At 47.1% G+C, this 27,721-nt stretch overlaps 2 protein-coding genes across 6 annotated transcripts in view; one reads left to right on the plus strand and one right to left on the minus strand.

Annotated features, from left to right (window-relative positions):
• Window positions 1-656: 656 nt before the first annotated feature.
• On the minus strand, window positions 657-10,245 carry POLH (DNA polymerase eta). 2 transcript variants are annotated; one of them, XM_054629550.2, is made up of 10 exons: window positions 9,973-10,245; window positions 9,740-9,874; window positions 9,406-9,647; window positions 8,993-9,162; window positions 5,685-5,788; window positions 4,723-4,842; window positions 3,980-4,103; window positions 3,284-3,349; window positions 2,460-2,623; window positions 657-1,674 (listed from the first exon to the last, which is right to left on the minus strand). In XM_054629550.2, exons 1-10 carry the CDS (start codon window positions 10,107-10,109, stop codon window positions 807-809), a joined length of 2,130 nt encoding a protein of 709 aa, XP_054485525.2. In that variant the 5' UTR covers window positions 10,110-10,245; the 3' UTR covers window positions 657-806. The 2 variants fall into 2 exon arrangements, with proteins under 2 accessions (XP_054485525.2, XP_077031809.1); XM_077175694.1 differs by having other exon boundaries at window positions 9,969-10,107.
• Window positions 10,246-10,281: 36 nt separating this feature from the next.
• XPO5 (exportin 5) overlaps window positions 10,282-27,721 on the plus strand; it is a 29,423-nt gene continuing 11,983 nt past the window's right edge. Inside the window, exons 1-21 of one of the 4 annotated variants that reach the window (XM_054629543.2) lie at window positions 10,282-10,520; window positions 10,770-10,891; window positions 11,513-11,585; window positions 12,154-12,291; window positions 12,601-12,783; window positions 13,802-13,843; window positions 14,684-14,710; window positions 15,002-15,187; window positions 15,869-15,945; window positions 16,391-16,490; window positions 17,897-17,980; window positions 18,386-18,511; window positions 18,734-18,824; window positions 20,407-20,535; window positions 21,270-21,385; window positions 22,155-22,310; window positions 22,722-22,763; window positions 23,368-23,475; window positions 24,739-24,938; window positions 25,573-25,672; window positions 26,540-26,721. In XM_054629543.2, coding sequence (XP_054485518.2) covers window positions 10,416-10,520; window positions 10,770-10,891; window positions 11,513-11,585; window positions 12,154-12,291; window positions 12,601-12,783; window positions 13,802-13,843; window positions 14,684-14,710; window positions 15,002-15,187; window positions 15,869-15,945; window positions 16,391-16,490; window positions 17,897-17,980; window positions 18,386-18,511; window positions 18,734-18,824; window positions 20,407-20,535; window positions 21,270-21,385; window positions 22,155-22,310; window positions 22,722-22,763; window positions 23,368-23,475; window positions 24,739-24,938; window positions 25,573-25,672; window positions 26,540-26,721 — 2,387 coding nt within the window. In that variant the 5' untranslated portion in view covers window positions 10,282-10,415. The remainder of the gene's footprint in view (window positions 10,521-10,769; window positions 10,892-11,512; window positions 11,586-12,153; window positions 12,292-12,600; window positions 12,784-13,801; window positions 13,844-14,683; window positions 14,711-15,001; window positions 15,188-15,868; window positions 15,946-16,390; window positions 16,491-17,896; window positions 17,981-18,385; window positions 18,512-18,733; window positions 18,825-20,406; window positions 20,536-21,269; window positions 21,386-22,154; window positions 22,311-22,721; window positions 22,764-23,367; window positions 23,476-24,738; window positions 24,939-25,572; window positions 25,673-26,539; window positions 26,722-27,721) is intronic. The other 3 variants (XM_077175692.1, XM_054629546.2, XM_054629547.2) reach the window with 3 other exon arrangements.

A 27,721-nucleotide genomic window follows, 5' to 3' on the forward strand; every position in this document is an offset into this window, starting at 1 on the left:
CTCTTGGCATGTTTTCTCTCCCTTCTAGCAAGGGCTCTAACAGTAGACTTGTTTATGTCTCAATAGCAATTATTATGAATTAGTGCAGAGTTTTCAAAGAGCCCACCAAAAGGTGTGCCTCTGCAGCAACTACTTCCTTAAATCTTTTATGACAGGAGTAGTCTTCCTTGTGTACTCCTGAGCTGCTGATAAGCATAATGCAATGGACTGCTACACAGAGGGAATTGTTAAACCATCTATAAAATAAATCCTGGGGTGTGGGAAAGAGGGAATAAAAATCACTGTCTTCCAGATGGAGGGGAGAAGGAACAATTGGCCTAAGCTATCACATATAAATTACACAGTAAGGACAAGGCCTGCAACTGCAGCCAGAGTAGAACCACGAGTTGAAGGTTTTATACAGAGTGATTAGACAGGGGTTCAAGCCAAGGCTTAGCTGGAGATTCCCTGGGATAAGCTGCTGCACTTACAGTAGCTGCTTTTATAGGAAGAACAGAATTACTGTGCAGCGATGGCATGCAAATACCTATGATAAGAGGTGTAAGTGACAGTACTGTGCAGCTTCTAGTAGCACCAGGCAGGCAGAGGCAGGCTTAGCTGCCACCAGCTAAACAGGCTACATCTACACAATTCATGAGTTCCAGTTCCTCTTAGACTTGGGGTGAAGAAAATTTACTAGACTTTTTGGCATTAAAACCTGGCAGGCAGTATAAAAACTTTGAACTGTATTTAAAAGCACCGATTCTTTAAAAACACTGATTATTTAAAAATACTGATTCTTTAAAAACACTCAGTGTGGCTGAGAGTTAAGGAGGTGAGGGCTTAAAGAAAAAATCTAAAGTTCTTGTCACACCTTCTTTGGGTCGTTTTGTACTAGATCCTGCTGGAGTCTTGGGCTTGTTCTTTGCCTTGGCAGGAGACCTGGAAGCCACAGCCTTTGCATTGGGAGCTGCTTCTGGAGCCATGGGAGGGCTGGGCTCCAGGAAAGAGCTTTGCAGCTCCAGAGCAAAGTGGTAGTCCATGTGCTCTGGGAACTCCCACACCAGCACGAGCTGGCCACACTTCTCACAGCGCTGCTGGTCCCCTGGAGAGGCAGGAGGCAGCAGGGCGAGCTCAGGAGAGGGTGGCAAATTCTGCTCATTTCCCTCCACAGCTGGCTGGAATTTCAGAAGGGTCCTGGAGCTGGGTGGAGTTGAGGGTGTTTGTGTGGCATCTGATGGCAACTTCTCCCGGCGAAGCCTCTTGTACAGAGAAGTAGGGCTGGCATCGCTGGGATCCTGCTTCACAGGGGACTCCAGGTCACTCTGTACAGAGGCAAATCCAACAGGCAAGGCAACAGCAGCTCTCTCTTGCTGCTCTGGGGAGCTGGGCACAGCTGGCTCTGCAGTGGCAGCAGTGGGCAGGCTGGGTGCTGCCACTGCCTGTGACAGCTGCCGTTCTGCTGCCCTTTGGAAGAAGGACTCAATAGCACTAGCTGGCTTCTGCCGAAGCTCTTTGCTCGGGCTCCTAAAGAACTTGACCCTGGCCCTCCCACAGGACATGGAGTTTTGGCTGGTGGTGGCAGTGCCATCAGGCTGGGCATCACCCGTCAGGAATGTGGCAATGCCTGTAGAGAGGGTGACAGGCTCCGAGAACTTGCTTGCTGAGAGTTGCACTGAAATCAGCGGTGGAGACCTGCAAAGGACAGACCAACATCAGCTCAGACACCAGCCTGGAAAGCAAGAAATCTTTTGAGGTAAGACTTCAAACAACACAAAACATTCACAGACAGGGGAACTGTAGTATCTGGCAAGAGCTGGGACAGATGTTTGCTCGGACAAAGTTAGTATTGCTACCTCCAGAACAGACAAAGCGGGCTGTGCTGGGCAAAGCAGAACCCCTCTTTCCAAAGCAGCAATTCCCAAAGGAAGGGCACTGGAGCAGGAGCAGCCAACTGCCAGCCTGGACTTTCAGTCCACTACAGGCTGAAGCTGCTCTAAGATGAGAGCACGTTAAAGGAGCAGCAGCCTTGTCAGAGTTTAACAGACAGGACCTTCTTGTCTTCACTGCAGAGCAGAAGGAAGGAAAGAAGAAAATGCTGAAGGAGTTGTGCACTTTAATTTTTCTTCCTGCCCCAACGGCTTCCTCACAAAAGCTTTGTCCTTAGGATAGGACAACAAAGCTTAGCTTATTTCTTCAGTCCAGCAGGGCCAGGACAGCCTCACTTCAGCTGGACAAACCCCAGCCAGTGGCAATCCTAACTCCAAGTACAGAAGTGTCTCACCAGATGTGGGGCTCAGAAGAGGCCAGGCTGTCCTACTGCTTAAAGGTCTCTGCACTCTACTGTGAGGGTGCTGGGAATCACTTTTCCTGCCACTCAAATTAACTTGAGTTCCTTCCCAATAGGTCCCTGGCTTGTCCAGTACCTCCCACATCAGAACCAGTCCTGACAGAGGTGTCCCACATTGCCCCACACTCACCATGCTGCTTGGTGAGCCCCAGCCGCATTGCAGGTTTGGATGAGGGTGAAGGCGTCATTGCACATTTTCTGTGCGTCGTAGCGGGACAGGGCACACAGGCGTGACACGCGGGTGTCCCCTTGCTGGCGGATCACCACCATCAGCTGCCGGGCCACGCGGTGGTTCTGCCGGGAGAGCAGAGCTGTGCTTCCAGCGACTCCTGCAGGAAGGGGCAGGAACAGCCGAGGGGACTGTTCCCAGCCTGGAGCCCTGCCCAGCCCTCCGCCCCCTGCCATCTCCCGAGGGTGGGGTGGGACATGTCCTGCCCGGCCTGATTGCCAAGGGATGGGATACACAACAAAAGTGCTTGCACAGCTGTGCCACACAGGATGGGAAGCAGCTAGTCCTTGCTTTCCCTCAAAGGCAGCTCCACAGTTTTTTTGGCCCTGCTGCAGTGCCAAAGCTGGTGGATTGCTCCCACCCTGGCCTGCAGCCTACCGTCAGATAGCAGCACAGTGCTCCCTCTCACAGCCCATGGGCACACCTATGTCAGCAAAGGGCTTGCAAGGGAGCAGCAGTGCAGCAGAAGGAAGGTGCAGTGGCTTTCAGATCCCTTCGTCCTAAAGCATGGGACAAGGACTATTCTTAACCCTGGAGTGTCCTGGGGCAAAACCATCCTGCCTGGCCATGTTCCTGCACACCTCTCTTCTTGGGACACCTCAGCACACAGGCACACATCTGTGGGTGAGCAGACTTCCTCCCCTCCCACATACCACCCTCAGACTCCTGCAAACCACTCATGGTGCAAATGTGCCTCCTTGTGTCCCTGTGCCTCCCCTCCTTACCTGGCTCCTGTCCTTGTTTAGTCTGGACTCCAGCTCCAAGGCCAGCTGCAGGAGCCAGTGCTGCACCTGGGCAAAGTAGGGGTAACAGACAGGTCGGGCCTCTGCTCACAGCAGTACCACAGTACAAGGGGAATGCTGGGGGGGAATCAGACTGGAATGGACAGACTTTTGTAAGGCCCCATATCTGTAGTAGACCTTGACAAATCAGCCCAGCTGAGATTCAACACCGCAGGCAAGGACATTATAGATACCATACAAGCCCTGCATTACTACTAGACTTTGCCAAGTAACCTAGGTTCCCTGTCCTGGATTTCTCTTTCCATCTTCCTACATGGGAAGCATACCCCACCTAATAGCTAAAGTGCATCCTGCCTCTTTCTTTGGGCTAGTTACCTTCCTTCTAACATCCATGCTCTTGAAGCTTGGAACTGTGAATAACTTTCGAACAGCACAGGCCCAGTTTTGCTCATGGAAGTTACAACCAGGATGGACCTCTTTGTGCAAGAGTTTGTCAATGCATTTCTGTCAACAGGGACTTCCAGAGCTCAAACCACCTTCTCACACTGAGCCTCTAGTCTGAGTTTCAGGGTATAATTGTGCAGAAAAGCAGCAGTTTTGCAAGCTAGTCTGTTTTTAGTATTCTTATCTTCTCCAGTGTGAAAGCCAAGCCTTATGCTAGATGTAGGCTTCTCCTACCGCCTTCTGTGTGGCCAGGGCTGACTTCCCAGGGAAATTCTTGCTGCAGCCAATAGACTGGGGCAGGTACCGGTTTTTGACAGGTTCCTCTTCAATTCCTCTGCACAAGTCATAGAGCCAAGACCTGAAAGCCACAGGGAACCGATGAGGTTAAGGCAGCTACAGACAGGCAGGCATCAATGGGCAGCAAGTCAGTCTCCTGCTGAGCCCTGCTTTCAACTCAGTGCAAGCTGTCACTGTCTCTCATCCTCAACTCTAGAGTCACAGCCACAGCTGAACAGGCAGGAGTCTTTCAGGCCACAGCTGCCTGTCAGCACAACTCCTCCACCTCTTCTCCTCAAGTGGCAACAGTTCACCAGTCTGCAGGGCTGTCCAACTGTTCTGGGCCCAGAAATTGTGTTTCTGGCTCCAGCCTGGCCTTGTAATTTCCTCTATGATGAGACTGTCAAGACTGCCCTCTTTCCAGCCTGCAGAGAGCCAGCCCTTTGACCCCACCCTTGGATGCCGTAGAGGAAGGCTGAGGCACTGGCTGACAAGCAAAATATGATCCTGGGGAGGGTGCGTGCCTGGGAGCAGGCAAGACTGGAAACCTGCTGTGGGCCCAATAGATCAATGCTTCCCAAAGATATCACTGAAGTTTTACCTTCCAACCTTTCCTAATCACAGCAGAACAAGGTTCTGTGACTGAAAGGAAGTCTCAATTCCTGCCAAGAGCCAAGTTGTGGTGAGTGGTTCATCATTACCCAGTTTTGTCTCCAAAATGTGTCTGGAGCTCAGTCTCACTGAAATGTGTCAGCTCCCCGATGTACTCCACTCCCAGGATGTCTGTGATAGCAGTGCCAAGCTTGCCTCCCAGGTTACGGCTACGGCAGAGAAACAAAGGAAAAAACACACAGATGAAGCATCATGTGGACACTGTGACAAGTCTCATGGCAGCAGCTGTTCCTAGATAAGGACAGCTAGAAGCTGCTAGGAACTAGCAGGACAAAAGGAACACCTGGCTCTTCTGATCATAGTAAAAGGACACATAGGAGTTGATGTAGGAACTGCTCCTTAGGTCCCCCAATTTTAGTGCTTCTCCCTCAGCTCCATCTGATCCCAAACTATGCTCTGAAGAATGCCTCACATACAGCTTCCTTCTTCTTACAGAGACAGGACCCTTTCCCACACATATCCTTCTCCATCCCTTGCAAGACACAGAAAGCAGAGAGCAGCAGTGCAGGCCTGGAGAGCAGGATTAGGGATCCATTCCTCTGGAGCAGCAGTGCTGGTAACACTTCCCTACACCAGGAAAAGTACTTGTGCACAGTGTGGATGCTAAAAAGCAAACCATATCTGCTCTCTGTGAGGACAGCTGTCAGTCACACATAGTCAACAGCTATGGCCTCCTTGCTTACAGTTGCTTCTGGCTTACACCTAGGCACCCCAGCAGACATCCTGAGCACAGCCTTACCCTGGGAAAGGATGCCCACAGGCTGCTGGTGGGATTATGGACTGTGGTCCGTTCACCAGCAGGGCTGTACTTCCCAAGCACACTCCCCCTGAACTGTCACTCACAGCCACAAGAGATCACTGGCAGCATTCCCTCTGTTTGTTAGGAGCATTGCCAAGCAGTTAGTGTGGAGCTGAGAGCCTCTGCTGGCTGCTGTCAGTGAGCTCCCATTGCTGTGCTGAGGAGAAGCAGCAGCAGCTCCCTGGTACTTACATGCTGCTGACGGGCAGTTGGCTGAAGAGCTGCGGCACAAACCGTGCAGACACCAGCGTCTGCCGGTTGGGCTTGTTCAACCCACAGGCCAGCTTTGCCAGTGTCTGTAACACAGAAAAGGGTGGAAACTCTGTTATTATACACTGTGCACTGGCCTAATGTGACTCTACTTAACAGCTTGTGCTACATCACCTCTAAGAGCTTGGAATAGCTGCTAGGAATATGTGCAGGGTGCACCACTGCTTGCTCTTAGGCAGTATCCACCTCATGGTGTGACATGCATTAGCTGCTTCCAGGCTTTAGTTCTGTGAATTGCTGGACTCCTGCTCCAGGCAGATAAACATCTTTCATCTGTTGTGGTTGCTATAGTTTTCCATCAGGCAAGCATGCTAGAGCTTCCACAGCATGCCCATGGTCCTCCCCCAGGCTATGTCTCTCACTATGCCTTTTTCCTTCATCTTCTGTGTTTGTCTTGCTTTTTCTCTATGTCACTATTTTAATCTTCTCTCTGTGAGGTCTGCAACAGCATAGTGCTGCAAAAGGAAACCTTTAAAATGCAGAATTGCTAGCCTGGAAGGGCTGCTCTCCTATACAGCTTCCTTTCCCACTCTAAGCTACCACAGGGTCAAAAATACACAGAGCAGCTTGAAGTGCACTTAGCTGGGTGTTTGAGGTTTTATTGAACAACTCTAATAACTTTCTCTTTCAGTGCTTTGCCACACATCCTGTAACTAAGCAAAATTTCTTGCCTGCCTATTGAGCTATGGCCTTTATTGACAGCCCATTTTACAGGCTTACATACATTTGAAATCATTTCTAGACAAAGTAGATCCCTTTTCAGATGTCCAATCACTGTTTTTCTTGTCTGGCTGGAGACTTCCAAGTTTACCCACCTCATAAAGTGACGTGCTGCAAGCGAAACCAATCACTGAGACTTCATGGGGAGAAATCATTTACTCTTTCTGACACCTTCTGTAAACTGCACATGCTGAAACAGGATTTGGCATTTCTACAAGACCACTTATATTACTGACTCATCCTGCTGCTTGTCCACAACTCCCGGCTACTTCCTGACTTACTGTGACTCAGCCAAAATCCTGCTGGTTGCTTTTTTTCTATAAACCACAAAAACAGTCAATGAGCATAAGAGGAGCATAAGAAGTGCTGTTTGGTGATTTCAGACTGACTCTAAGCTTTTTCAAGCTCAGAATTTTCAACTCTAATTTCATCTCAGAACTTTCACAGCCCAGGCCCTGAGCCCCACCTGTGCAACACCTGAATTCATACAGCTGTTCCCTCTCTGTAGGCTTCAGTGAAAATGCTGGCTCTCAGCAGACCTTGGACAGATCCCCCCAGGATTCCACTCTGAACATCCCAATTTGAGGGCACCTCATTTAACAAAGTCATTATGGGAAACAGTAATGTTTTCTTCAGCTACATGCATGCCCTTCAGACAACTTCAGCCACGTTGTCTGCTACAGTGTCATCACCAGGTTACTCAGCTCAGGGTGAGGTGTGTTGGAAACTTTAAGGTTGACACCTCACATCTGTAGTCTTTCCTGCACATTTGGCCACTTAGGCTGTCAAGGAGGGCACATAAATGAATTGGCATGACTGGTTCTTGAGAAAGCCATGCTGTTGTCCTTCAGGTGCTTCCTAATTTTTTGGTCTCATTCATCATCTGAGTTCCTGGTGTACTCTAATAAGGTACCTCAATGGGAAAAGCAGTTCCTTGGGAGAGTTTTCTGTAGAAAAAACACAAGCATAAAGCAGATAATCTTCACCTTGAGTTTCAGGCAACAGTTGTTGTAGCTTGAGAATGGTTTTTACTGACACAAATTCCCAGCAACTCGGTGGCAGAAGACCAAATTGGGGCACTGAGGTGAGGGGGGTTGCTTTTCCTCTTTCTGGTGAGTCAGCGTTTACCCTGCTGGCCATGGGGATTTGGGTGATGCTCAGCCAGCTGCCGAGAGCAGCCACAGGAGCTCTTGGTGCATGACAGCAGCTGCAGAAACAAACGGACTTTGCTGACTTTGATGCTGTAGCTACAGAGGGTTTCCTGCTGGGTGGAAGGTGGGCTGGTTTGCTGAGAGCACTCTTCTGTTCTGCAGAAAAGGTTTGTACCCATTGAAGTGAGCTGGCTGTGGAAGCACAGCACAGTGTTCTGCACAGCCACAAGTACGCTGTGGTGATCTCTGCACTGTGCTTGCTGCTACAGATACACAGCTCTTCAGCGATAGCACAGTACATCACAATGTCCTTACTCTTTAAAAAAAAAACAACAAAACGCTGGCATAGGAAATGGAAGCTGGGAGAAGCTGCTAGGAATATCAGGAAAGTTCTCTGTTACTCTTGACTAAAGAAAGCAAAAAGGCAAATTGAACATAGCTTCCACTAGAAATTTCTGCACCAGTGACATTCCTCAGCTAGCTCATTTCTGCCTCACAGTCTCTGCTAGTTTCAGACTAAGCCAGTGCAGAACCAGTTCCAATCCCTGTGTACAGCTGGCAGTAGTACCAGCTGTTTCTGCAGCAGTCAATGAAATATATCTTCCTTGAACTCCAAAGCATCCATTTAGTCTTCATTTTCTTTCCTTTTTTTTTTTTTTTTAAGTCATAGCTTGCCTTTATAAAGTCATTACTGTATAATAAGCCCCTCTTTTGCAGAGCAAAAGGGATGCCTCAGCAAACCAGCCTGCATTTCACCCAGCAGGAAACCCTCTGTAGCTGCAGCATCAAAGTCCGTTTGTTTCTGCAGCTGCTGTCATGCACCAAGTGCTGCTGTGGCTGCTCTCGGCAGCTGGCTGAGCATCACCCAAATCCCCATGGCCAGCAGCGTAAACACTGATTCACCAGAAAGACAAAAAACAACCCAGCTCACCTCAGTGCCCCAATCTGGTGTTCTTCTGCCACTGAGTAAGTGGGAATTTGTGTCAGCGAAGCTGGCTACAGTGACTGTTGCCTGAAACTCAAGGTGAAGATTACCTGCTTTATGCTTCTGTTTTTTCTAGAGAAAACACCTCCAGAGGACTTAAACTCCTTTTATTCCTAGTGAGCTCTCTCATTAGGGTACACCAGGAATCCAGGCAGTAAATGAGGGGATTGCTGACTGCCCAGGCCACAGCTCTGGGGAAACAACTCCTCCCATTTCCAGATGTCTTATAATTTCTCTGAAGGTGTGATCACACATGGTTGCATTCCCAACTTGGTTCATCTTCTGTACAGGAGACTCCTAAGTATAAGAGACCATCTACAGTATGTTCTGACTCTGTAGCCCAGAAGATTCAGGCTGATGTGTTATGCACGTACCTTGTTGTGCGAGATGCCAGCTGAACACCGGAATCCCGTAGCTTCTTCCACTGCCACCCTAATTTCTTCCACAATTACTGCGCCCATGGTCAGCTGCAGGTCAGGACAATCTGGGTTATCGAAAGACAGCGACGCCAGCCACTCATCCAAACCACGCTGCCGCAGCTCCTCTAGAAAAGGGATACAAAAGGGATCTCAAGGGGACACGATATGGCACTTCTTGCTGAGCCCAGCAAAGGGACCCGCAGCAGCCGCAGGCTTCCGTAAGCGCATTCCAGCCACAGGGAGGAGAACGTGCACCTTAAAAGCCATTCACTGCGGAAAACGCAGACCCCATTTACAAGCTCTCAATTGGAAGGAGTCAGAGCAGGCAGAGCGGGCCCTTTCCGGGGGGGGCGGGGGTCGGTGCGTACCCTTCCCGCCGGGATCAGCTCGGTGCGCGCCCTTCCCGCCGGGCTCGGGGCCGGGCTCTGCGGGCAGTCCCTGCACGAAGGTGCTGGGCAGCAGCGCGGCCGCCAGGGGGCGCCCGCGCAACTCGCGCAGCCGGTGGCGCGCGCTGCCCGTCAGGTCCAGGTACGCCTCGTCGATGCTCGCGCGCTCGATGGCGGCGAAGCGCGACAGCACCTGCATCACCTCCGCGCTGGCCTCCCGGTACCTGCCGGGCGGCGGGCACGGGCTCAGCCGCCGCCCTGCGCCACCAGGGAGGCCCGCGCCGCCGCCGCCGCCGCCCCCGGCCCCCGCTCTCACCGTGTGAGGTCCGCCTTGCCCCGCGCCTGCGGCACCCGGGCCAGCGCCAGCTCGGGGCACAGAGCCCGGGCCTCCGACGCCCACATCCCGCGGGACACGCCGAAGGCGCGCGCCTCGTAGCTCACCGCGATGATCCTGCCAAGACACGGAGGTGAAGCGCAGGGCGGGCCCGGCCCCGCGGGGAGCGGGGTGGGACGAGGAGTCGGGGTCGCCAAGGCGGCTCGCCTACCTACCCGCCGCCCTGCCATTCGGTGTACTGCACCACGGCGCAAGGGCGGCCGCGCAGCTGCGGGTCGAGGCGCTGCTCCACCTGCATAAAGAAGCAGTCCATGTCTACCAGGGCCACCACGCGCTCCCGGCCCCGAGACATCCCGCCGCCGCCACCGGCTCCCGCCCGACTGAGTGAAGGATTGAATAACCGCTCGCTCTGTGGGGCGGAGAGCCCCGCCTTGGCCCGCCGCTTTGCGGCACCCGTACTTTCCGCGTGGGGCACGCCGGGAGTCGTAGTTCTCCAGGGTGCGGTGGGGCGTGCGCGTGTCCCCGCCGCGACGGTGCGCGGCGCCCGCGTTCTCTCCGTGTCCCCGTGTCCCCCAAGGCGCATGCGCGGAGCTGCGTCCCGGCCGCCCCGCTCGTCCCTCCCGTGGGTGGCCGGTGGCGCGCGCCCGCCGCCTCCGCCATGTCCGCCGAGCAGGTGAGCGGCCTCTGCGAGCAGCTGGTGAAGGCCGTGACCGTCATTATGGACCCGGCGTCCACGCAGCGGTACCGCCTGGAGGCCCTCAAGGTACGGCCCGGCCAGGGAGGGAGGGAGGGAGGGCGCCGGGCTCCGGCCACGCGGGCACCCCGTCCGCACGGCCCCAGGGCGGGCGAGAGCCTGGGTCGGTCCCGGGCGTCCCGTGAAGTGCCGGGCGCCGTCAGCAGGCGGCGGGGGTCGGGCGGCCGCGTGTGCCCGGCGTGCTCTGCCAGGGCTGGGGCTGCCACCTCCTGCCCCGGTGTGTAACTGCGTGTGCGCTTCCCGGCCCTCCTCCCCTAGTTCTGCGAAGAATTCAAGGAAAAGTGCCCCATCTGCGTGCCCTGCGGGCTGAAGCTGGCGGAGAAGACGCAGACGGCCATCGTCCGGCACTTCGGCCTGCAGATCCTGGAGCATGTGGTCAAGTAAGTCAGCTCGTCCCGTGCCGCCAAGCTTGGGAAGGATCCTAGCCTGCCGCCACCCAGCTCTGGCGTGGGATCTGTGCCCATTCCAGCACCTCCCACCCCCGGGAGGCACTTTCAGGACGCAGGGAGTTTGTTCTGCAGCAGAGGACAGTTGCAGTCCTGCTCTGGATTTTTTTCTTATTCTGTAAAAGAAAGAGAGACTTGCTTTCCGGCAGGTTGGGAAGGTGAATTCACTGAGCTGTAAGACACGTTAACATCAAAAGATGAAAACAAGCACTGAGTTTCCAGTAGGTCTTTGCAGAGGTCTGTCGCTGGCCTCCTGCTAACAAAGAGGCTTTGTATTAGTTCAGTCCTGAGATTCCTTTCTCTGCCGCCTCTACAGACCTGATGCTTTGTGCTTTTGCTGCTGGTTCTGGTGTCTGTTGACCTCGGTGGGGCATGCCCATTTGCCAGCAGCAGTTTTAACTCAGCCCTTTCATGAAGGGATTGGGTGCTGGCAGAGGCAGGGAGGTGGTAGTGTCTCTAGTTTAGGTAAAGAAGCAATGGTTCCTTGAGAATTAAGTCAGAGATCCTTACAGATGTTTTGACTTGGTTTCTTTTTTGTTTGTTTATTTTTAACAGATACCGTTGGAACAATATGCCTCGCCTAGAAAAAGTTTATCTAAAGAACAATGTTATGGGCCTCATATCCAGTGTAAGTACCTGCTCCCGCAGGCTGCCCTGAAATGTGAGAGCAAAAGTAAAAAATACTCCAGTTAATTAGCACAGAGGACCTGAATTCAGTTTTTCTTTTCACTGCTTTTTCACTTTGTGTCTCTAGTTGTTTCAGTGCTTTTCTCTGTCTTGTTAGGTGAACAGCTATGTTACCTCACATGGCAGGAAATTGTGAGGCTTGTATAACATATGTAAAGTATTTTTTCTTTTCTTAGAAGGAAATTCAGTAGCTACAAATGTTCTTATCCTTTGCAAAAATACTAAAGCCGTTATCTTAGTTGTGTTTTCTCTGTTGTTGTGATTGCTGTCATGACCAAGGGACCTTCTTTTGAGTCGAATCCGTCTGGTTCCCAGAGTTTATTAGCTATGGATACTTGGGAGCATAGGAGTATCATCTAAGGTAGTTGCAATGAAGAGCTGCCCAGTGTTGTGTTTTGCTTTGGTTTTAGTTTCTGTGGTTTAGAATGTTTGCAAACACTGTTTCCCAGGTCAGAGTTATAAATGCCTGATGCTTGCTGTTTTGTGTAACTGTCCCCTTTCTGTTACAGGGAACTCAAAGTATCCTGGAGGAGGAAAGTCACATTAAGGATGTGCTGTCTCGCATTGTGGTGGAGATGATCAAGCGGGAATGGCCTCAGCACTGGCCTGACATGCTAAAGGAGCTGGATACCCTTTCCAAGCAAGGGGTATGAAACACAGCTGTCTGGTCTCTTTTGCTTGCTCTTAGTGTGGGGTTCATTCTTCCATCATCCTGAGAAAAATCTAACTCACTCATGGTCAAGTGAGACAGGTTGGTGATGGACTCAAAAATCCCTGTGAGATTAATCTATCTCGAGATGACTAGCAGGGAGAGCAACATCCTTCTGTTTTACTTTCTCAACATGAGACCTCTATCTTCATGCATGCTTGCTTTCTCTCCACATCTTTGAGCTAGTCTCTAGAAATTTTAATGTTTGGACTGTGCTGATGGAGTGTATTTCACTTTGGGACATCAGGAAACTCAGACAGAACTGGTGATGTTCATCCTCCTACGTTTGGCAGAGGATGTGGTGACTTTTCAAACTCTACCTACCCAGCGGCGACGAGATATCCAGCAAACCCTCACCCAGAACATGGAAAAGATCTTCAGCTTCTTACTAACTGCCCTGCAGCAGAATGTCAACAAGTACAGACTCATGGTAAGAGTCTCCTTCCCTTGGGTTTAGTTTGTGCTGGAAGCATTTAGGAATTGGGATGCAGCTGGCAAATTGTTGGGGAAGCAAGTGCAGAAACTGAAATCTGTTGCTGCCGCTCTGAGGTAGGGATCTGCTGTGGCCTGGGAAACTGGTGCTGATCAGAGAGACTGAACACACAAGGCTGATAGCATTAGTGTTGATACTTTGATTTTGCTAGTGTAAATGGCTTGAGTGGATTCATGCTTCATCCATGCTGTTGGAATGTGCGCTGGCAGTAGGGGTGTACAGCTTAGCAAAATGAAGGTGTGGTTGTGGCAGAAACAGGTAATTTGGGATGGTTTATGTAACACACAGTGATTAAGAGATGCCATTCAGGAATTGCGTCTGCTCTCTCATGCTGCAGTCCTACATTTGAGGTGATGCACCAAAATGCATGAGTTTCTCATGTGTCAACATGTTTCTGGGCCTCTGGTCCTTTTCTCCAAGAGCTCAAGTCAGGAAGCCCTTTTTTTGCAAAGTTGCAGTGAAGAATGCTCTTTCTATTTTTGTGTAAACAGACTTCTTTCCTGAATTCTTACCTAGAATCAGAGATGTGCAGGTCAGTCACAATGGATGATGAAGGGGAGTCTCTACCCCCATCTGTTCCTGTGAAAAGGAAGTGGATTTGAGAGTGAAGCACAGTCGAGAAACCAAACTAGAAACTAGTTGCTTAGTCATATCTCATATTCTTTTTTTTCCATTAATTAAAATCCAGAGTTATACTAAATGTGAAACTGGGAAGCAATGAAACACCCTTTTTCTCCGTGTGTTCTGTACACCTTCCTGATGCACTGTCAGGCAGAGCAACCCCCTATCCTGTAGAGCAGCCAGTTTTCTGTGCAGTTCATGGTGATGGGAGGGTGACCCTTGTGTGTTTTGTAGTCTGGTTGAAATGCATTTCCAGGTAAGGTTTGCATTGCAATGCTTGAGGCTCTGAAGTGTGGCTGCTTCCGCTAACGGTGGAATCTTTCTGATTGGCAAGGTTGGAGCACCCCAGGAACAAGAAGTCCTCACCTCTCCACAGGTTAGCAGATCTTTGGGCTATTTGTGCACAGGGTCGTTTCTGAGGGTTGGGTGTTCACCTGTCTGCACACAGACTGGGGGAGATGATGGATAGGTCCCCAAGCCCATAATAGTGTGCACTGCTTATAAGTATGATGGATTAATAGATAAACATGTTTGTAAGGTGGGTCATATATGAGGTGTTTGGGACTCAAGCTGATTAAAAACATCACTGCAGTGAATAGGCCAGACCAAAAGCTTACAGTAGAAAGAAATGCTTGTGGTGTCTTTGCAACTGAAAACCAAATCAAACTGAGTATCTGAGGGACTAGTTTGCATTAGACAAAAAGATGGTACAGGCAGTGCATTGTAGCTGTTAAGTGTCCTAGGCCTCAGAGTCAGGCTGTAAGTTGCTGCTCCAGCTCTCTCCAGCTGCCTTTCTGACCATGAACAAAACACCTTTTCAGACTTGAATCTTAAAAGCCACCAGCATCTTTTCAGAGTCTGGCTTTTGGGTGTAAGATGCTCTTAAAAGGACAAAAGCTTCTTTCCTGGAAATCTCCAGGAAGTACCAAAATGCCTTTCCTCCTTGTCTCCTGTGTCTCCCTGGTGCCTGCTGACTGGAGTGTTACCTTTTGGATGAGAAGGGAATTGTGGCTTAACTTGGCAATTCAGAGTCCTCTTATCTTACCTAGCTGGTGGCTGCAGAGGTGACTGTTGGCTGCAGCAATGTTCTGAGTGGGAGACTGTGATGCAGCCTCTTTTTTGGCTGTGTCCTTGAGGATAAGCCTGTACAGCAGTGGCTGGGTGGAAAGTGGCTGTGCTGTAGCTGTTACTTACCCTCTCTTATTTTCTTTTTCAGAAAACTGATTTGGCTCAGGAACCAAAGGTGAGTGGAGCTACATGAGAGTTAGCTCATTAGTAATTCTTAAGATTTAGGTTACTTAGAACTAGACTTTTCCTAGGCTTTCGAGTTGTTGCCTGCAGTTTCACACAGATGGATTTGTTCACACTTAATACAAACCCCTTGAGAAGAGACAAGTGAGGAGTGGCAGAAGGGTCCAAATCTCTCACTTTCTCAGGGGGGTTCTTGGTACTGTTATTTCAGGGAGTGGGTGGCTTTAGATGGGAATTGCTGTTTTTCTCTGGCTCTGACCTTGTACCTGCTCTCTGTTCACAGGCCCAGGCAAACTGTCGTGTGGGGATAGCAGCACTCAACACTTTGGCGGGCTACATTGACTGGGTAGCCCTAAGCCATATTACAGCAGACAACTGCAAGCTCTTGGAGATGTTGTGTCTGCTCCTAAATGAGCCTGAACTCCAAGTTGGAGCAGCAGAGTGCCTCCTGATTGCTGTCAGCAGGAAAGTGAGTTCTTCCTCTCTGACTCTTCTGGCTCCCTTTTATTATTCTCCTATATAATTCTTTAGACTGAGCAAGGCTATCTTTGCCTTTTTATCTGAGAATCAAAATTCAAATTTAGCTGATTCTGTTAAAGATATTTGGTGTGAATGTCACGCCAGCACTATACACAGAGCAACCATTAGAACCCTCTCCAAATTCTGTGCTCACTTCTCCTTGCAGTTTGAACTTGGAGGTCTTCACTGACCTTTTACCCCCCCACTTCCTACAACTGTGAAGTGGAAAATAGTGTCATCAGCTGTGTCACCTGGCATCTCAGAGAAATGACAGCAGGATCTAAACAGGTGATTTTGACCCATTCATTCACAAGCAGCTGAGTGTCAAGGCTGAGTGTTTATCAGCTGCCTATAAATAACTAGCCAGTCTTCTGTGAATAAAAGATAATGTCTCAGGGTCAGTTTTGCCATTTAAAGTTCCTGTGGTGGGGTTGCTTGGAGACATTTTCTTAGATCAGATACCTTGGAATTTTAGAAAGTTTTTACTTCAATCATATGTGGACTGTAAGCCCCTCCCTAGATGGAAAGAAAATTGTGACTCTCCTAATTTTGCTTGCAGATGGAAATAAATATTTATGTAGATGAGAATAAATAAGTTCTAATTGAAGCATGTGTTGTGTTTTGTGTGTAGGGTAAGCTGGAGGATCGGAAGCCTCTGATGGTCTTGTTTGGAGATGTTGCCATGCACTGCATCCTCTCTGCTGCCCAGTGAGTACCCTAGTGCTGCTGTGATTTCACACAATACTGCATATAAATGGCTTTGTAGGTGCAAAAGATACTGCTGCTTAAGCAAAGGAAGCAGGGACTGGATAGGAGAGAACAAAACCACCATTTCTTTTGCAAAACCTGGAAAACCAGGGTTGTTTTTTTTTTCCAAACCCATAATTGAAAGACAAGGAGGTATAAATATCACAGCTCCCCGACTTTGTTTTAGCCTGAAGCTGATCCAGAGGAAGGACTCTTTCAAAGAGGCAATTTCAGAGGTTTTAGATGCCAATAAAGCAGTACTTCTTGATAATAGGAAAGAAAATCCCACTGTGATACAATCAAATTGCTCTCATCCTCTTTCTGTCTACAAGATAGACAGCAGTGTGGCTGTCAGCTACAGCATGAGTAACTGTGATCCTGTTTTTCCCCCTTCCCTCATTCCCAGGACAGCAGATGGAGAAGGCCTGGTGGAGAAGCACTATGTTTTCTTGAAGAGGCTTTGCCAAGTTTTGTGCGCGTTGGGCAGCCAGCTATGTGCGTTGCTAGTAAGTCTTTATTAATACCAACAGCAAACCTGGCAGGGCTAGTTTTTAGGGCTGGGGCTTGAGGCAACCCTGATCTAAGGTAGGACCAGGGTTCTCTCCCTGCATTTCCAAAAGGCAGAAATGGCTCTGCTTTTAAGTGGGTTAACTGTGTCCTACCAAGTCATAGGAATGTAGAATGGAGGGACCCTGATTGATGCTAGGGCTTTGCTGTCATCAAGAACCATTTCCTATAACCTCTGTAAAATGCTGAGCTTCACTGAAAATTGGTCAGGTTTTTAGCTGACTACTGCTACAGAAAATCTAGTCCAGGAAATTACTCTTCTATTGGAAGCCTTTTAAATTTCCCAATAAAAATAACTCAGAGAGTAGACCTGTCTGTTCTTCTACCAAGACTCTCTGAAGCTGAAGGAAGAAACAGGTTTTGTTCCTGCTGTTCATCTTTGTAATGCTTTGTGTCAATGTTGGGATGAAGATGCAAATTCATACTGTTCATGCCATGCTGGTGCTGAATTCCCACTCCCTCCATTCAGCTGAGTGCTTCTACAGTGAAGAGGGCAGGCTTGTTGAGAGATGTTATTTGTGAAGAGATTGAAGCAACCAGTCTGTAAAAGGGATAGAGCAAAGTAAAGTCTCATAGGGAGGGAAAGAAAAAAAACAAAAACAACCTTTGAGAATTCATCCCTAAAATGAATGGACAGCATACCGAGTGCATTACTGCTTGCAGTGACTCCACTTGCTGTTAGGCAGTAGGAGCTGTTAATCCATAATGAAGTAATGAGATGGAGCTTGCTAATTCGGATTCACTTGGGAGAGGCAGCACTGAGCTGTACAATTTCAGGGATCTTGAGGGCACCAGATCATGTTATAATTTCTGAGAAGCAAAACCTTGAGTTTATGGCTCTGGGCAAAACTTAATTTCCTGACAAACTTCCAAGAAAGTTACTGGTCATGGATACCCATATACTAAATACACAAAATGGAGAAAATTTGGAGAAATTTAGTGAAATTATCTGGGTGTATTTTCCTGTGAAAATCATTGGTTTGAATTGTACTACTTTGGTACTGCTGTGTGGGTTTGACCCGATAGAACTGAAATTGTGACTCATGACAGCAGCAGTGGTTGTAAAATTGGTTTTAATGGAGCTCCACTATGTGAGAAGTCACCTGTTACTCTTGAATGAGGGTGGTGGTGTCTCCAGCACCTCCAGGCTGGTCAACAGAACTTGATGTTCCTCGGGCTATACTGGTTTCAGAAAAAAATCAGTTGTTCAGTGTTTCTGTCTCTGCTCCTTTACAGTCTATGGCCTTGGATGTAGTGCTCCTGCTTTACCCTGAAACATACCATTTGTGAGCCCAGCCTGCCATAAAGTTAGTATTTTGTCTGAAATACTTCATGTTCCTCATAGGGCTCAGATTGTAATGTGGAAACGCCAGCCAACTTTGGGAAATACCTTGAGTCATTTTTAGCCTTCACAACCCATCCCAGCCAGGTATGTAAAGGGCTGAAAATTTCATGTGTGTCTGTGTGTGTGAATGCATAATTGAGCTAGCCTGTAGAAAACTACAGAACTTCAGCTGCTAAATATTGCTCTCTAGGCTTTCCATTTCAGCTGAAGGCCTGGAAGGCAGAGTGTTTTCTAGTCCATTACCACACCATCAGGAGCACTTCCTGACACAGAGAACTGAGTAGAAAATGCAAAATTTGCAACCAGCTCTAGTATTAAAGATTTTTGGCTTTCTGAGAATTTGCAGTGTGCCTTCAATGTGCCTTGGCCTCAACTTAATAGTCAGTATAATTTGCTGTTGCTTTCTGATAGCAACACTTAATGTTAGCAGTGGAAATTCCAGCACTGAAATCCTGTTCTGCTTCTCTCTTTCCTCTCTTCTTCCCCCAGTTTCTGCGCTCTTCCACCCAGATCACATGGGGAGCCCTCTTTCGGCATGAAGTTCTGTCTCGTGACCCTTTGTTGCTGGCTGTTGTTCCCAAGTATCTCCGTGCATCCATGACCAACCTGGTGAAGGTATGTGGAAATCACAGGTGGTTTTGGGAAGGTGCCTGGTGAACGTGGCCTGTGGTCATGGGGGAAGAAATGACATTTTTGTTGTGTTGTGGCCAAACATGAGCTCCAGACTGCTAAGCACAGTTGTTATCTTGCTCCTTGCCTCCAGCCTTTATTTCCTTGAAGCTGGTGTTAGCTGTGATGGTTGACTTTTTTTCCTGACCTTTTCCACTTTGTCTCCAGGTGGGCTTTCCTTCCAAAGCAGACAGCCCCAGCTGTGAATACTCCCGTTTTGATTTTGACAGTGATGAGGACTTCAATGCCTTCTTCAACTGTAAGTTGCCATGACCTTTTCTGCATTCTGTTGTCTGTCCGTCCTTCCTGCTTTTACTCACTGGCTGAGCTTGGAGCCTAGCAGATTGGCTTGGCAGCTTCTATTTGTTTCTCAACTTTTTAAGTCTGGATCTTGGAGTAAATTAAGTTAGGATTTTCCTGGAGCAGCTCATGTGTTTAATTTTAGTATTTGCTGTTTTGCTGGCTGGTCAGATAGATGGCCTAATAGCATACTGGTGTCAAAGCCCATGTGTCTTTTGGTCCCCTAGAGGAGGAAATTAAACAGCCTCAAGTCATGCTCAGGTTAGGAGATGAAGGCAGCTTACAAAAGACTTTAGATGTCATTCCAGAAAGAATCTGTCTTGGTCCTGGTAGGAAGCTTCTGGTTTAGTACCAATAGCTAGAGCTGAGCAATTGCAATAGCCTAATTTAATAAGGATCTTAAACTAGTGCTGGATATTAGTGATTTTACTTTTTCTTTCATCTTCCCAAAACTGAAGTTGGTTCTCACTGGCTGGTGTCATTTGGTACTAACTTGGTGGGTGGGAGGATCCACGGAAGAAATTACATAAATTTTTACATTTTACATTTATGTCTAAAGATTTTAAGCGTTTCATTTTTATTGCTTACTAGATAGTTTTACTTATTGTAAGAAATCCTTTTGGATAGAAAATATAAAGTAGCTAAATGCACAAAGCCAGAATCTGAAATAGTTTTAGAGGGTTAAGTTATATTGAAGACATTACATATATAAGAATATATAACTAATTTGAAACACAAAATAAAATTACTTGGCAACGCAACTTTAATTAACAATGCAAGTTGCATTTGTGTAGTTAGCAGAGCTGGTTCTTTTGTGTGATCTTACACTGGAATATTTTGGAACAAGTGAAATTCTTGTTCTGTACTTTGTTTTTAGTATCTTTGAAACTGAAAACAAGGCAACTGGGCTTTGAGATCAAGTTTGTTTGTCATTAGTTGAATAATCTAGGAAAGTGTTTAGCTAAAGGAAATAATAGTTATCTAATGGTGGCATTTAATCTCAGTATCTCCAGGTGCTCTGTAAGCAGCAATTGTTTATAGTTTGAAGCATATTTTAAATGAAGAATAGAGGCTTAATTGTAGTAAATTTGGTTGAGCATTGATGCCTTTTCCTGGTCTTAAAAAACTCAGAGCCAGACACTGTTAAGGGATAAGGGATTTTTACCTTGGCAAGGTAAAAGGTGCCACAATGCACCTTGGCAAAGTGGTGCACCAATAAGGATCCTTATTAAAACACCAAGGCAGAAACCCCTTATCCTTTAACCATGTCTGGCTCTCAATTTTTTAAGACCAGGAAAAGGCATCAGCATAGATTTTCATAATTCATACTGCATTTTAATTGTACTTTTTTTTAATGTTAGTATGTCATTTTTTAGTCCGCTTAAATCACTTCAAAAATTGCCCATCCTGTTGTACCTGCTTTACTGGTTGTGTATCTGTGCCCACTACACAGCTGTTGCCAAAGCAGAAGTCCATAATGTTCGTGGCTCTGCAAAATTTGCACATCAGCTGGTTTCTTGGTGTGTGCTTTTTCCCTGCAGCTTTCCGAGCCCAGCAAGGAGAGGTGATGAGGATGGCTTGTCGTCTGGACCCTCTAACTGGCTTCCAAATGGCTGGTGAATGGCTGAAGTACCAACTCACAGCTCCTGTTGATACTGGACCCACAAACTGTAGGTTACCTCAAACATATTAGGGATATGGGATTTGTTTTTGTAATTAAAGCCAAGAAGAAATTTCTTGGCCTTTTTTTATTGATGTTGTTGGAATATTTTAAGTGGTAGCCGAGACCCCATGGTAGATTTTAAGGATTTTAAGGTTTTTGCAAGTTAAAAGCAAAATGAAGTCAAACCCACCCCTTCCTTAATTTATCCCTTTGGAGTCTACATATGGAATAAGTAATGTAAAGCCTCCCCTTCTCCTTCCCCCAAATCTCTCTGCAGAACAGGTGCAGCTGTCCCTCTGATACAATTTTACAATTATTTGGGCCATTTTGTCTTTGTAACGTATTTATTACTTTTGTTAGGGAAATTATCTGGCAAATTCCTTGTCATTCTCTTTGCTTTCCCTGCTCTGAAGGAAGGCTGCTTGGTGCTCTGCAGAGTCACACCGAGGGCAGTCTTGCCTGCAGGGCTGAGTCTGGGCATGTGGTCTCCCTTCTTTTCCTTTCTGTGATCTGTTCATATTGCTCTGCACAGTACCTCCAAGATTTATGCCTCAGGAGCCTTCACTTGAATTAAGCAAATCACACGGGATTACCTTAATTGCTCCCAGTGCATCCCTGCCAGGCATCTGCAGGGAGAGCTGTGTGCTTAAAATACTTGAGAGTGCTAAGGTGTTGCAGCACAGGAACTTACCAGGCTGCTGTTGAGGAGCATGGTGAGAGCTCTGGTTCTCTTCCTTTCAGCTAAGACAGGCGAAGGTCTCTGCTCCATCTTCTCTCCATCCTTTGTGCAGTGGGATGCCATGACCTTCTTCTCGGAGAGCGTCATCAGCCAGATGTTTCGAACCATGGATAAAGATGTATGTGTATCCCATGCTCCTGCCTTCTCTCCTGCCTGCTTCTGGGTCGACACCAGTGGGGTTTTGCAGTTCTCTTATCCTTGAGCAATTTGTAGTAGCTGGTTACCTCCATGCAAAACCCAGAATGTTTGGTGAGCCGTTCTCATGAGGAATAATGACCCTTCTTTTGATGACAACAAACTCATACTGTCTTAGTTTTGGACACTGTGGGATGAGAAGTCACCGGAGAGTGCTCAGGTGACATGCTTTTACATAGTGCCTTGCTAGAGGAGAAGAGATTACTTAAGGAAAAATTTCTTGAGTTTATTTAATTATCCTCTTTTTATTTCTAAGTAAATGAGAGAAACTATGCCCAGAGAGTAGGAGATAATTTCCTCTCTCTTGTTCAACAGCAGACAAATCAGAAGGATCAGTTTGATGTAGACTGACTTGATTTTTTTTTTAGATTAAACTGCTCATATACTCATCAATCTAATCACAGTAGAGTAATTATATAGGTCAATACAGTTGGTTAAGCTTGAAATCTGTTGGACAATGTCAAGAGGAGAATTGGGAGACAGACTGAGAGAGGAAATTTGCCTTTCCTAGAGGTGTGAGCAATAGTATGGGGACTAGAGACTGATGTCTCCAGAGTGTCCTATCAACAGTGGCAATGCTGCTGTCTTTTTTGCCTTAGCCTTTTTCCTAGGTTTTGTAGGAAGTATGCTAGAGGTTGAAGTATTGAGTGTTGCCTCCCTTTTTCTTTCCTTTCTTTTTGCTATCTTTGTAGGAAATCCCTGTGAATGATGGCATAGATCTGCTGCAGCTTGTCCTTAATTTTGAAACAAAAGATCCTCTGATCCTGTCTTGTGTGCTCACCAATGTCTCTGCTCTCTTTCCGTTTGTCACTTACCGACCAGAATACCTCCCCCAAGTACTTTCCAAGGTAGGTACATGCAGACCCTGCTAAAATCATATCAGCATTTTGTGGTGTAGGGCTCTTGGACTAAACTGCAGGAGTCAATCCTCTTGATGCTGCTGTCAGGGAAGGACTGTTCTTCATGTTAAAGATGGGAGAAACCAAGACTGAGGCTTGTCACAAGAAGAGTAATGTCAATTAACCCAAATTTTGTAGGTTTTACCCTTAAATCTTAGTATTAATTACATGCTCTGGCCATGTTTTATTTCAAGGCATCACTGTATTGATTCATATTTCAGCTCACTCAGGGGTTCTTCACTGACTTCAATGAAATTGCATTAAAATCCTTATTACTTGTTCCTTGAGCTCAAAGAGACATGAGTTCTAAATATTAACAAATGATACAGTTTTTTTAATTTTTCCTCCCTTTTCTCACAGCTATTTGCTTCTGTTACCTTTGAAGTTGTAGAAGAAAGTAAGGTACGTCTGAATTATTATCTACTAATGAGTTGTAACAGTTGGATCAAATAATATTCTAGTGTAGAGAGCATCCTGAGTCTGAAGACTCTGCTGAAGTAGGCTTCTCAAGTATAGTTCTGCTCCTGAAAAAGCTGGGGGGTCTAGGTATTGCTGATCTCTGTGGTTGACATAGCCTACTAAGCTTTGGCTCACAAACTTAGAAGGGCACAGGTGTGCTCTAAGGCCAGTGCACTTAGTTCCCCAGTCAGTGCTGGCCTTCCTGAGAGTGAAATCCCTTCATTAGCTCTGGGTATTCTTTCAGTACTTGGCATAAATAGATGGCATTAAACCTGCCAGTTACCTAAGGAGTGCCTGGAGTCTTGAAGTAGTGAGTAAGAGCTATGGCATCCTCACTCCTGAAGTACAGCTTGTTTGAACATGGACTGCTTGAATTGACTACTGCTTCAGAGGAAATTTGGTTAGTGCATGATTGTTTGGAGGGAGCAGGGCAGGCATGGAGATGTTTTTTTGATCTATGCTCAACAGTGCAGAAATTTATATGTAATGAATTTGTCTCTTGAAGATACCCTGCATTTGGCTGAACTTTTGTTTTGTTGCATTGAAGTTTGTTGTGTCTGTCCAGGCTCCTAGAACTCGAGCAGTGAAGAATGTCAGAAGGCATGCGTGCTCCTCAATCATAAAGATGTGCCGGGATTACCCTCAGCTTGTCCTGGTATGTAAATGCAGCTGTCACAAAGAGTCTTGGCCTCAGTTTCAGTTGGATTTTGTGGGATCTTCAACTTCCTTGGCTACAGTCTCTGCTTTCTTTGCAGGAGACATTCCTCCTGCACAAATGGCAAAGTGGTTCATTCCCTGTACTTCTTTTCTTCCCCACTGAAAAATTTTCTGCCTGAGGAGTTGAATTGTAGATTGGTGGGTTAAATGTGAAAGGGGTGATACAAGCAGCACTGCATTGGTTTTATGGGAATGTTTGCTGAATGTCCATGATATCACCTGTGTTGGTCTCAGTTAATTCCTTAGCTGAAGACTCTAGCATAGCTAATCACTAGATTTTCTTCTGTTACTTAAAATAATATAGGAAAAAAAGGGGAGCATTTGTTTTCTGGACGAGCTTGAGGATATTAGAAGACAAATACGTTTAAATTCCATGAGCTGTTGTTTTGTTCATTTTTCTGAAGTAAACAGTCTTTGCATCCAACATTCTTTAGATGTGTTTCTGTGGAGTGGGACCTAGGATTATGGGAGGACCATAGGACATTGCTAGTTTAAACAAAGACATTTTTAAAGCATGTTAATTAAGGTAATTTAGAGGTTCCAGTCTGCATTCTGTAATTGGTGCTAAGAACTAATGGGTTGGTTTTTGTTCCACTTTATTGGTCCTTGAGCTATAACTATCTCTTTCCCAAACATCCTCAGTAGAAGAGCCAAGGACCCAGAGTTGCCCCAAAAGATGTTCAGAGGAGTTTGCTGAAGAGGATGATTGCTGATGTTTGTACAAAATTACGGATAGATATGGTGGCAACTGGAGAAGGAAGGGAAGAAGTGCAAGAATTCCTGTGGCACTCATTGTAACCATATGAGTTGTTACTTACCACAAGTAAAGAGATGGATGAATCCTGAGTCTGGCCAAAGAAGCAAGGTGCTTACTGTGAGCAAATAAAAGCATCAGAACTGTTTTGAGGTGTGACACTGCTGTAAGGGATAGAACTGCCTAGGGAGAGATTTCCTCTTATTTCAATCATTCTGGAGAGTTAAAGTAAAATAAATGCAGGATAATGATAGAGGGGTAGGGAAAAATGGAAGTTCTCTTAGACTGAATATGCAGAGAAATTTGAGTGTGAGGAGGAGATGGCTATGTTGAGAAAAGGTAACAGCCATTCTTCTCCAGCTGTACAGGACACCCCTTCTCTACCTCCCCCATGGCCCTCCTCCATACCAGATGCATGATGCTTTTCCACTTGGATGTGTTTTCTAGCCAAATTTTGAGATGTTGTACAACCACGTGAAACAGCTGCTGTCAAATGAGCTCCTTCTGACACAGATGGAAAAGTGTGCTCTTATGGAGGCCCTTGTCCTCATCAGCAACCAGTTTAAAGACTATGAGCGACAGAAGGCTTTCCTGGAGGAGCTCATGGCTCCTGTGGCTGGCTTATGGCTCTCCCCAGAGATGCAGAGGTATGGGTTACTTTTCTTTCTGTTGGTCATTTCTTCTCCAGCTTAGAGCTGCAGGTGTTGAAGAGGTAATGCCCTGCCCAGTAAGGAAATGCACAAACCATAGGAGGGTGGTGGGCTGCCTCTTGACCTCCTCTGCTAAGGGCAGTGATTGCGATAATAGTTCTGCAGTTCAGAAACTGCCAACAGACTAAATGCTGTTTGCTGAAAATTTCTGGGTAAGAGTTGCTTAAGGTAATGAAGGAACATTCCCCAGCATGCTCAAAGCATTTGCAGAAAATAAGAAATAAAAGACATCCTTGCTCATCACCAGGAGAAGTGAAGAAGCCGAGTTCTTACTAAAACTGAGATGTCTTGCAGCTCTGGGTAACTGGGCTTGCACAAGAGTTTTCCCAGAAGGGCTATCTTCATAAGAGATTTGAATCTTTTAGATGTCCACAGCCCAAGAGAACTGATAATGTTTGGAGAGTATACCCATCTCTGATGCTTTTCAGGCATGTTCCCATGTACAGGATGGAGTGCTACCTAGCCTCTCTAGCCTGCTCTGTATTTGTGAGGTGTTCATTGCCAGTGCAAAGCTCTGCTTAAATTGTCTGGTACAAACAATAATCCCATTGCTGTCTTCTGCTGCTGCCAGAGTCCTCTCAGATCCTGAAGCCTTTATATCCTACGTGGGTGCAGACAACAAAATTGCTGATCCAGTGTTGGAAGATCCTAGTGGCCTGAACCGGTCTAGAGTGAGTATCATTACCAGGAGAGGTGTAATCCTTAATGAAAGACCTGCCTCCTTCCATCCCCATTTCTCTTGTGATTGCACACAAGGTCTCCTGATCATGTACTTCTTTAGATTGCAGAACAACAGGCTGGCCTTTGCTCTTTTAACTACAATAAAGAGCATACAGGCCATGCAAAATGACATTATTTATCAGAGTGAAGCAGACTTTCCTGCTCTTTGCTTATAATAGAGTTTGGTTTTGGAGAAGCAATTCATTTGCATGATTTTTAGAAATATGGCACAGTGAATTGTGCTTTTTAAACCAGGCAGTATGGAAAACATTGTGCTCAGACTGGAGCACAGAATATAATTAAATTCATCTGAGGAGATTTGTGTTGAATTTTTAGTGTAAAGTCTTCACTTGAACAGCAAATGGAGTTGCTGTCCTCAGATCTGTAGAAGACACTGAAATGTAGTCCATAGAGTGATTTGGGGCTAATGCAGTTCTGTCATCTCAGAACCTGTATCTGTCCCAGCACTGCATCTTCCCTCATGAAGGACACGAGGAACTGATGGTCTAGACCCTTAATTTTAGCAGCCTGCCTTGCTTCTTGCATGCTCTTGAGATGGTATGCATTGGTGCTTTGTCTGATAGTGAATTCCTAGGCCATCCTGCCATGGCCAGGGCTCTCTGAAGGTGATGGAGTACAGCATGATCATTCGCTGCATTTTCCTGGCAGCAAACTCACCAGAGTTTGTTCCTATCACCCGGTTAGGCTCATTCTAGAACATTCCCTTTGAGATGGGACAATGGTGTGTTTCTTTGAAAGCCTGTTGATTCAGACTGTGATTTGGCTAAGAAATCCTTTCTCCACATCTCTTGCTGCAGATAAGCTTTTGTGTGTACACTATTCTGGGAGTCGTGAAACGAGCTCGTTGGCCTGCTGCTACTGAAGAGGCAAAAGCTGGAGGATTCTTTTTGGGATACCTGCCCAGTGGAACTCCAATGTACCGTAATCCCTGCACTGAGCAGGTCCTGAAGCTTTTTGACAATTTACTTGCTCTCATAAGGTGGGTCAAGTTGATTTGAAATCATTTCTGTTGGCTCTGAAAGCCAACCTGTGATAAATAAGTGGAATGCTCATGGTTTGCCCAGTGAAGCCAGTAGGAATAGTGCTGGTGCCAGTGCCCAAGTACTGTTCCTGACTGCTCACAGTGGGGAATGGCACTGTGCAAACTGGTGCCTTCTGAGTGTTCATTAGCCTGGCCTGCAGGAGGCCATCAAAGCTAATGGGAGCCACTGCTGTAATTCTACCCCCCAGTTAATGATTTCTCAGCTAACATCTCTGCTCTGCCCTCAGCCCCTACAAGGCCACCTCTCCCATCACCACCAGGGCAGTCCCAGCTCTCATCGCATCCACTCACGTTGTTCTCTCTTCAGTGTTAAATTAAGCTGGCTTGGCTGACCGTGAGCAGCAGCCTCCTGAAGCACTGTCTGCTCTTGGAATCAGTGGATGCATACTCTCAGGCTGTTGCTACCATGCAGTGCCTCTCTGCCTGTCACCAGTGGTGTGTCAGTCTGGGGCAGCAGAGAAGGCAGAAAAGGGAAATCCTGAAGAGTGTAGTTCCCAGAATTACAAAGGAGAAGTCTCTCTCAGGGCAACTCCTGACACTGGGAGTTTGCCAGACTTATGGGACAATTTTGTGAGATAACATGTTACATACTTGAAAACTCGCTGCTCTCTCCTTGGCAGGGGCCTTTTGAGAAAAAGTGTTTTCAGATCCACTTAGATTTTTCAACTCCTGGGTTTGTAAGGGAAGGGGCTCTGTTGCCTGAGCTCTGTCTAGTCAATTATGTTCAGTAGTCACTGAGCTCAGGAATGTGCTGCTTCCTGAAAGAAGCAACATGCTGGACTGTTGGGACAAGCACATGCTCTCTTGGCCCACACTGGCAGTGTTCCTCATCACTAAACTCTGTAGCACAGTGCGTGGTACTTTGGCCAGTGACCAGGTAGACCTACAGAATTGTGCTTGAAGTGTTTTTGCCTTTTATCCTGGAAGGCTGAAGATC

Source organism: Agelaius phoeniceus, chromosome 3 (assembly GCF_051311805.1).
Source record: "Agelaius phoeniceus isolate bAgePho1 chromosome 3, bAgePho1.hap1, whole genome shotgun sequence".
Lineage (NCBI taxonomy): Eukaryota > Metazoa > Chordata > Aves > Passeriformes > Icteridae > Agelaius > Agelaius phoeniceus.